Source organism: Buteo buteo, chromosome 4, assembly GCF_964188355.1.
Source record: "Buteo buteo chromosome 4, bButBut1.hap1.1, whole genome shotgun sequence".
NCBI lineage: Eukaryota > Metazoa > Chordata > Aves > Accipitriformes > Accipitridae > Buteo > Buteo buteo.
In genome coordinates this window covers 68,433,225-68,443,224 of record NC_134174.1, presented here as the reverse complement: position 1 = coordinate 68,443,224, position 10,000 = coordinate 68,433,225, and the positions used below count along the sequence as shown (strand labels likewise).

The following is a 10,000-nucleotide window of genomic DNA, read 5'->3' as shown; positions in this document are numbered from 1 at the left end:
ACGCACTAACTGCGTACCTGAAATACAGATGAAAATGAAAGAGAATTATCAGAGTAAACCAAAATGGCGCCTGCAGGGCTGATGCAGTTTTCTGTCCTCTGTCCGGTTTGAGTCGGACGTTGGGAAGATCTTATTTGAATAAAAGGGTGGAGGCTGCTTCTCACTGCAGGTTTCGGCTGACTTCCTTACCAGAGATCTCGCCTATCGACACTGCGGATTTTGGCTTAGGGTGTTGTCACCAGGACACTCATACTAGGTATCTGAAATAAAAAGAATTAAATATTTACTTCCTGCTGAGGTTTATTGGCATGAATGACGCTTCTGTTTGGGGTCTGGTGGTAATACGCTTTACTAATGATGCTTCTAGCATGTAATAGGTGGGTTTCCACCACAAATATTCCTTTAGCCAAACTATTTGAACTGGACCAAACTAAAGCTACCGCTTAGGCTTATAACACCGAGTATTTTCTTGCTTAGTGCTGAAATTCAAGGACAAAAGTCTTTCTGGTCTATTTGCTACAACGCCTCCTCTCAAAAAGGTTAAGAAGAGGTGAAAAGGATGAAAAGGCACTTGCACGGTTTAAAAAATCTTCTATGGAAAAAACATCTTTCATACCACAAAAAAGTCTCCTGTAGGTTGTTATGTGCATAAGGTGGAGGCTTAAGAGCAGACACATTTGCAGATGAACTGCTTTTACTAGCTTCTCCGAGACATGACATTTGTTCAGAAGATTAGCCAGGTTGTAATGTGTAGCATAATTGCACTGTGCGGATGTCCCAGAAGTGAAAACCTAATTGCTTGACAGGCCTATAACTTTGTGGTACGCTCTCACCTTGTTAGGTCCTTTTCTGATGCAGTTCAAATGAAGTCTGGCCGCAGGTGTGCCTAATTTACCTCGCAACTGAACGTGTTGAGTTTAATTGCACAGTGGTTGTTAGGAAAAATTGGTGGGTGGAATATCAAGTGACTTACTGTACACGGATGGCAGATGGGCGTTGAGAGGCATCGCGAGCTAAGTGTATAGGTGAGGTGAGTTAATAAAAGATGTAAATTTTATCTTAAAATAGTGAAGTCTTGTAGTAGGTAATACATTTTAATTAAGATGGTAGCAGTCCCCTTGCTAGCAGCGTGAAAAAATCAGAGCAAAGGAACATCACAAAGACTGCATTTTTCTCCATATCAGTATTTTAGGAGCAGCTTAGTATGTTTAGGAAGGCTATTCTGCAAGACTGTATTTATTAAAAAAGACTACAATTTGTGCATATAATACAAAATATAGCAAGGAGAGCCAAATCTAGAAAGGCTTGCATTCTCATTCTGTTGGTAGCAATAAAGTTTGAGATGTGACCAAACGGAGCTCCGATCCAGCTCCTCGCCTCTTGCTGTGTCACAGAGATCTTGTCTCGGGAGTGCAGGGCTCACAGAGAAAGCATCTGGCCCTGTTCTCTCTGCAGTAAGGATGGGTTCGTAGCGCCCATGGTCCTTGTTGGTCAGCTGAGAGGAATGATCAACTCAGTCACCTTCTCCTGGCAAGGTTTGAGGAACACCCTGCCTGGGAACATGGTTTTTAACTTACGTTGCCTTCCTCTGAAAGTCCTGTCCTGATGCCACCTGTGCTCCATGAACTCTCTGAAAACATAGATTACAAAATAAAATATCTCGGTATGAAGGAATGTAGCAGAGCTGAAATACAAGTGCCGCCTGTGTTCACCCCAGCGTTGTGGCTTCAATATTTATGCCAGTGTTCAGGGTCATCCTAGTAAACTTGAAGATGTCTAATTCCACCAAGAGTGGGTCCTTTTCACCAAATAATTGAACAAATACCAGTTCCAGTTGACGTTTAGTGAAAGGGTTCTTAATGGCCCTTTTTTTTTTGATGGGATGTGAGCTCTCTATATAGAAACAATTCATCATGAATGCTTCACGTTAGAAACAATCCACGAGGAGCAATACTTAGCATTCCTAGTGCACAATTCATTGGAGAATTTCCGAGCAATTTACAAACATTAGCTCAATAAGCCTCACAACACCCATCTGAGATCAGAAAAAAAATAGGTAAGATACTCCTCTTCAGCCTGGCTGTGGCACTAAGGAGCCGTAAAGCTGGAGGCTTGCCCCAGCTGCTGGCTCCCCAGCGCCTGGTGGTCCCGTACCGACATGGGCATCAGCTGGTCCTTGGACATCGTCGCAGTCCGTGCGGTGGAAGGTGTGCGAAAAAGAATAGAGGTGTGATAGAAATGCCATTACGTGTAGCCTAAACTCAGTTGATCTGGAGATCATAAGCATCTTAAAAAAAAAACCAACAAAAACAAAGGCAGATAAAATTAGGGTGAGGGCATGGCTTACAAAGATGCAGTTTCGTGGGGTCGCTGGTTGTGTCCCTGCAACAGTGTCCAGAATACCTGAGTTCAAGTGAGCATCCGAGCTAGGAGATCACGTCAACCACCGCGGAAATCCAGTTCTCTTTCAGCTAAAACCCCTTTACAGATTTTGGGATAGGACGTTTTAAAGAAGAGTGCATTCAGCTGAACTGACAGCATGGATTTATTTATGCACAGTTTCAGTAAACGTAGTTATTTCCCTACTTGCCTCTCTGATATGAGAGATTGCTCCTTCAGCATTAGAGTCCTGTATTAATATTAGGGTCCTGCTCAAGGTTTAACTGAAAAGGAAGAGCTGTGATTAAAAGCAGCAGTTTATGATGTAGGAATACTCCCATAATGCTCCTCTCTGATTCTCGAAGCTCCACGGGAGGGAGCGCGATGTGGTGCAGCCACAGTCGTACTTTCTGTTGGCCGCAGTTGGGACATGTTGGGTGCTGAAGAAGGGGAGAGGTACCTGGCTTGCCTCCTGCCAGGAATGCTGTTGGCACATGGAAACTTCTGCGAGGTGTATACAGCAAGAATAGTCACGGTCACTTAGAAAGATTGACATGAGTAAGTAATAGTTGTTCATATTCTAAATGTAAAAGCTCTGCCCAACCTCGCTGTTCACCCTGTATGGAGTTGGGCAGCACAAGCTGTGGGACTGGAGCATCTGAGAAACTCTGGGTGAAAAGAAAGTCCTGAGCCTTGCTTGTCATTACCTGTCAGTCACTAGCTGAAAACCAGACCCGTAGAACATTTTTTAAATTATGAAACACGAGAACATAGCTACCTAAAGAAAAGAGGCGGCGTTAGGCTGTGAACGTCCTCCTGTGCGAGGGCAGGACGGTGAGGGTGTCCTCATCTTGGATAACCTGCAAGGTGGAGACATCCCATATCTGCTCCTTGCTCCAGTACGGGAGGGTGGCGTAAGGGAGTTTGCATCTTTCCAAGCTTTTCCCCCTTCTGTAAGTGCTTGCTGTGTTCCCAGGAGGCAGCGCTGCTACAAAAACGGTTTATGGGGAGGTGCCTGGATGATAAGGGTTAGTCCTAAATAATTGCTGGTTGCTGCTCAGCAAAAATAAGCTGGATTTCCATCCCCTGGTAGAGTGACTCCTCACAGTTAAAGGCTGGCAGAGGTTGAAGAGGTCATAAGACAGGGCCTAATTTGCCATGTTCCTTTCCTTTCAAAAACAATGAGGGAACCGGGGCCTTGCCGGTGGGCAGATCCCGCCTGGATCTCCCTAGAGTCAGCAGGAGTTGGATCGAGTCCCTTTGAATAGCGAGAGTTTCCAAACCGGAGGCAAAGCCAAGTGTTTTTCAGAAGATTGATCATTCATTACCTTGGAATTTTTCGACATAGAGGTCATTACTGCTAATATAAGTTGTGAAAAAATAAAATGTATTAAAAAAATAGAGACAAATTCTCAACTGGTGTAAGTCATTGCCTTTGAAGTCAATGAGTCATTGAAATCAACTTTCCCACACCGAGCTAAGGATATGGCCTGGAGTCAATACATTTGTAGTTGTTGAAAAATTAAAAATATAAATTTGCCTTTCCCTGGCAATAATGTTCTGTTTATGACAGAGATCTTATGCTTTAACATAAGTTCATTAACTAATAGGAAAGTAATATTTCACTACCAGTATTCTTTTGGGTATAACTATTTATGATTAAATTTTATTAAACTTTTTTAAAATTGGATTTACATTTTGATGAATCTAATAGATTTCAATTTTGTATTTTTATAGATTCTTTCTAAAGTTTTTCCTCAAGTGCAATCAGAACTGTTTGAAGAATGCAGGCAACCCACGAGACATGCGAAGATTCCAGGTACAGATCCCTCTTAAAGAATAAACAATATATAAATGACTTACATCTTCATCTGGAACTTTTTAAAATGAAAAAACAGTATCAGTGCTTCTACTTAGTGTAGTTCTAAGGCTGCGTGCCTTAGAAAGAAATGCTGATTGTATTTTACATTTCTGCCACTAACTTAAATGCTGGTTCTTGGGACTCACCGAGTTCTGCAGTGGACTGGAATGGATCAATGCTGCAGCCAGTGGATCTCTCCTCAGAAAGTATTTCCCTAGTTCCCCTTTGTACTAACACCTTGCGTTGTAGTGTGGTATGTGCTCAGACCTGCAGAGGTTTTACAAATGTAGACTGAGTAGCATAATCTTACTAACAGACATGGCCACGAAGTGCAGTGAAGTTTGGATCTCACGCAGGGGTTTTTCACATTCACAACTTGTAAATCCAACAGCGGTGGTCCAACCCACATACTTTTATTCCAATTGTGTTAGAAAATGTTTAATACTCCACTTTCTCCTTACAGCTTTTGAAATATCCTGTGGTGAATCATAACACTACAGAGAGGCAGCTGACGTGATGGACAAATTATTTCCTCTGTATCTGGGGTCATTTGAAATGCTTGTTAGGAAATACATGCTTTTGATTTCAAAATATTTCACAATGATTCATGTTTGAGACTAATAATAAAGTAGTATTGAGATGTTCAAAACTTTCTTATTTTTGAGAAGAATAACTTGTGGTTAAACTTGATAGCAAAACATGTGACATCTGTTTTCATGCACAGCCAACCAACCGGTGAAGCCAGCACCCTTGAGCCAGCCAACAGAAAAGATCTGTAGCTGGAAAAAATATTTCTTCAAAACAATTGAGCCAAGCTTCCATTTTTCATGCATCTCAGCTTCACGTGGCATTGGTGATATTGATCCATCTGAACAGAACAGAAGGTCAAACCTGGAATGAGTGGAAATGTCCTCTTTGTCTCACCGATGACTAAATGAAGCATCAGTCATGAGCGATCTTGTGGTCGACAATGGAGCCAGTAGGCACTAGAAAGACTTTCCTGGGTCTCTTTAGCTAATCTCCCTGCCTCTCAGAAGGTTTAACTGGACTTAACAGTATGTCAGATCTTGAACAATATTTTTAACTGGTTTCACTGTCTCAGCACCTTTCTTTAGGTGCACTGCAGGAATAAGCCGATATAACAAAGCATAGCATGTCTACTTTCTTTTGCTGAACTACAGTATTTTCCCTTGGTGACTGACCTATATATACATGACAGAACAAAAATAGTTGTCATTTTTATATACACCTTTCTCTGTCTTTTCAATATACCGTGTTCTAGGAACCAAATCCAGAAACCTTTGCTGAAAATCACACTTGTATGTTTTGCAATAATTCTTGAAGTCTGCGAATCTCATTAAAAGTGAGAGCAGGTAGCCCAGTGGCCCGGCAGCAGCTCTGCGGCCAAGGTGAGTGTGCAACCTCAGCACTCTCCAAAGTGGATGTTGACAAGAGTGAAAGTGTCCACTTCTGGGAGGACAAAGATAGGGAAGCAGAGCAGCCTGGCAGAGAACTGCCCTCGGGCTGTTCTAAAGGGTACCGCAGATGGCTGTCTCAAAGGAGGCAGGATACGCAGGAAAGGTGCTGTGATAGCTGAAAGCTAATTATGGGTTGTGAATAAGAAACAGGATCAGAGGTGATCCAAAACATAGAAGCAGACAAGAATTTTCTTCTGATGCCTCGGACCAGCTCTGTGCAAAAGGAGGCTAGTTTTTCCCGTTCCGTTTTTGGTCATTAAGTGTTTGGGTATAGGAGCGCCGTGAGAGCCCTGGCAATCATTTTTGTTATATCCAAAAGTAAAATAAACAGAAGGCAAAAGCTAAAATTTGTACTAGCTTTCGCCGCCGTCACCAGTAGGGTTGATAAGGCCTGACTTAGCCGTTGACTTTAAGGACTCTACTAACGTTAAACCCCAAAGGAAATGCTGGAGCGATTACTTCGCTTAGAAAATCTGGAACCCACACAACAGGGCCCATGCTGGAGTATTTAAATAAGATGTAATTGTCTATCTGGGATAATAGCGATTGACCTACGAAGCCGTGTTCCACACAAACCCAGGCGCATCTCACGGTTTCCTCTTTGGCTTGTGTTCATGCGATATCGTTTCCGGAAGGAGTTTCACAACTCCATTGTGTAGGTGTTTTTATCGTGAAGGTTGTGCGTTTTGCATATGTTCCTTTTCCATTTTCTACTGAGAAGCAGCTGGAAGCCAAAGAAGGCCCTATCCATCATCTCTTCTATGGCCGGACTCTGAACCTGGACACAAGAATAGGAGCCTTTCACTCAAAAATAAAGGAGGAAATTCCATTGACATACCAGGGTCAATCACCATCCAAATGAACTTGAGAAGGGATACTTTTCATGGATTGAAAACACTTTCACTATTCATATTCAACTCGGTCTTTTCAGATGCAAAAAAGTTCATTATCAGACATTAAATGTAATTGTAAAACTGACCTGGAGATCATTTACTGAAGAAAAAATGGGGAGTTACGATGGTTCCTGATTTATTAAGCTTTTTTTATTTGGAATCCTCACAACCCTTCATTTGAAGACAGTCTCAAGTGAACAAATTTTAATTAGATAAACTATCTAATCAATATATCAACAGATCAATCAAAACAGCAGCTTTTAAAATGAGTGGCTAGAGGGGTGTTTCTGAAACTAATGGCTAGAAGAATATTTCCCTGAATTGAATTCATTTGTTAGCATAATAGGAGATTAAACTCTAATTAGTGTAGCAGGTTCTGAAGAGAAACAATTGTGAGTTAAAAATCACCAGTGTTAGCCACATAAACAAAGATGTATTCATAGTTGTCATTCACTTTGTTTAAAGCAAAAAGTAACAGGCTGCGATGTTGTTTTGTCTTAAAAGAAGATCTGATTCTGCATCTATGTTTGTGAAAATATGCAGGTTTTTTTAAATTCTGTTTTTTGTTTTCTTTTTCAGGTTGTTGTATCAACAACAGTCAATGTGGATGGCCACGTGCTGGCTGTCTCAGACAACATGTTTGTACACAACAATTCCAAACACGGGAGGCGGGCTCGCCGCCTTGACCCCTCAGAAGGTACGGCCCCTTCTTATCTGGAAAATGGTAGGCACACATTTACATGTCTTTTTTTATTTGCAATGCTTTTTTTTTTTTTTTTTTTTTTTGCACCATACTTTATGTTGATACACTACTACATTTACTTTTACATAATTTCTTCTGTCATCCATCAAACCACCCATTTAAAAAGTCCATTAGTATTTCTCAGCCCTTGTCAACCAGAATACAGGCGCTTCTGAATTTGCTTCTGACTTCTTTCTTTATTTAATACTTACAGTTTTGCAGTCACAACCAATTTTTCATCTTTTTCTATTTATTTTTTTTTTTTTCAGTCTTGTTTTGCTTGCAGCTTTTTCTTGCTATTTAATTTGACTTGATTTTATTTTGGCTTGTCATATTCCTTGATCCAGAGGTACAGTCTCAGGTTATGTATGCAAGTTTAAGTGGATGGTAAAAACATGACCGAATCTGTAAAGAATTTACTGTGAGGTCAATTTCCTGTGGCTGGGCCTTACTGCAGATTACGGCAGGAGGGGGTTTGTATGAGAAAAACAGCATAAAATGTTTTTCTTCAGACTGACTCAATGTGATTGACTTCTTGCCTGAACTGCTAAAAGAAGATAGTCTGAGATGAAGAGGAGAATGGAAAGTGTCTCTGAAAATCCAGAATTGTGAAATACTATCTTTCTGGAGCCCATCAGCCTCCGAATCACTGGCACACAATTGCAGCTGCGCTCGTACACGTGCACACATGTATTTATTCTCCCACAAAGCCCCAAATAGTCATTTAGATTTAAATATCACTTTGTTCGCACTGCAAAATACACCAGCGTAAAGATACAAACTGTCTCTCAGGTAACCTGTTTTTTAATAAAATTAGAATAGAATAGAAAAGAATAGAATAGAATAGAATAGAACAGAGTTGAGTAGAGTAGAGTAGAACAGAACATTTTCAGTTGGAAGGGACCTACTATGATCATCTAGTCCAACTGCGTGCTCACTTCAGGGCTGACCAAAAATTAAATGCATAGGGGTCAAATACATCTCCAGTTCTTCAAGAGTTAGAATTCTCAAACCCACTGTGATTTGACGTATGGCTGCATGGCCAGGCCACGCACATCAGTTTCCATGGGACTCCTCTTGCAAGTTGTTACTAACATATTGACAGGATCATGGCTTTTTACACTAATAAAATTAATTAAAGTAACAACAGAATACTAAGCTGCTAATACAATCATTGTCATTTTACATTTCAAATAGTATTTACCAATGGGCACACAGAGAAATGAATGAGGCAAGCAACAATTATCAGAAGGAAATACGATCTAGACATCAAAAAATGGAAAACGATTTACAAATCTGCTGCAGTCCACACACACAAAACTAATTTGTTTTTCTGCATTAATAACTAAGGTATAAGAGAACAAAAATATAATAATTAAAGGTCGCCCTGAGCACCAGAGTCATTATGGTCTATGACGTATTGTTTATCTCTTTCATATGCACTGAAAGTAGGTGTGTGTTTTGCCTAGCAACCGTCACTAATGAGGTTCACAATTAAGAAGGCTGAATCCTCTCCCCTAGTCCTCTCCTTCCCCAGAGAGCGAGAACTAGCAACATTATAGGTTCAAGTAAGCATGCTCAGCCCTGTGGTGTTAGGTTTTAGTCTGGGTCCAAATTCAGCCTCTTCTAATGAGCTATTATGATCTTAGCAAAATACAAGTATTTATTTTTGTAAGCTGCATGAAAAGAATTTGACTCTAAGCAGAAAATATCACTTAGAAAAATAAAGGCCACTTTTACATGCTACAGAAAATCTACATAAACGTCACTAACCGATAGCTCCTTTTTGCGATATGGTAATTGATTTGCTTTATTTAAATGTTAAAAATAGAGTGCCAAATCCGCTTTGCCTAACTTCCCATAAACGCTCATTCAAGTAAGCTGCACCGTTGCAAATGAATGTGAAAATCTGAACGCTGCTTCTTAAAGTCCTACTTTTAATAACAATTACAGTAACTAAATAACTCAAAGCAAACACTCCCGTAATATGGCAGCAGAGAATCAAAATGCCCTTGAACATAGGAGAGAATGGCAGAGCCAGGGTTCCAAACGTTGAAAGTCGGTGGAATTCGGAAGTGCCCAGCATCCTCACGAGCGGGGCTGTGCTCCCCGTGCGTTTAAGCAGCGTTAGGACAGCGAGCGTCACCGACCGGTGTGGCTCCTCCCGAAATCAGCCCCACAACTTCTCAGGGTTTTCGTGGAGCTGGAATAGGCTTCAGCCTCTTACAACGGGGATGGTGTCACCCACAGAGAGAATTCCCCAAATCGTAACCTTGCCTACTTGAAAATCTCTGTCTCCTTCTGGTCAGGGTATAACACTAGATACTGATACCCTGCTTAAAATTGTGGTGTTTTATGTCATGCTTCAAGTTAGTCATGTCCCCTTGCCTGTCAAGCCGTATCTTCCATCTAGGATGGTATGCTTTGCATTAGTAACACATTCTTTAAAGAAAAGTGCCCGGTAAAAACCACAGATATTTACTTCTCTGTAGCCTCTCCTTGCTAACACCTCATTATCCAATCATCTAATATTCACCAGCAGTATATACACACACTCGCAGATCGTTTCCAAGTAAACTAATTCCCCCTGCTGCTACTGTGGAAGGTTGCCATTGAATCCTTTGAGCTCACAAAAAGCACGGCAAAT

General features: G+C 41.0%; 1 protein-coding gene across 22 annotated transcripts in view; it reads left to right on the top strand.

Moving 5' to 3' along the window:
- The window catches only part of EBF3 (EBF transcription factor 3), a 136,311-nt gene that overhangs the window by 80,226 nt on the left and 46,085 nt on the right, over positions 1-10,000 (top strand). For 14 of the 22 annotated variants that reach the window (XR_012650192.1, XR_012650193.1, XM_075026639.1 and 11 more), the window contains 2 exons: positions 4,117-4,198; positions 7,191-7,335. Coding sequence is in view for 20 of the 22 variants with exons in the window: in XM_075026639.1 (XP_074882740.1) it covers positions 4,117-4,198; positions 7,191-7,335 (227 nt within the window). In the remaining 2 variants the exon portion in view is untranslated. The remainder of the gene's footprint in view (positions 1-4,116; positions 4,199-7,190; positions 7,336-10,000) is intronic. The other 8 variants (XM_075026634.1, XM_075026626.1, XM_075026627.1 and 5 more) reach the window with 1 other exon arrangement.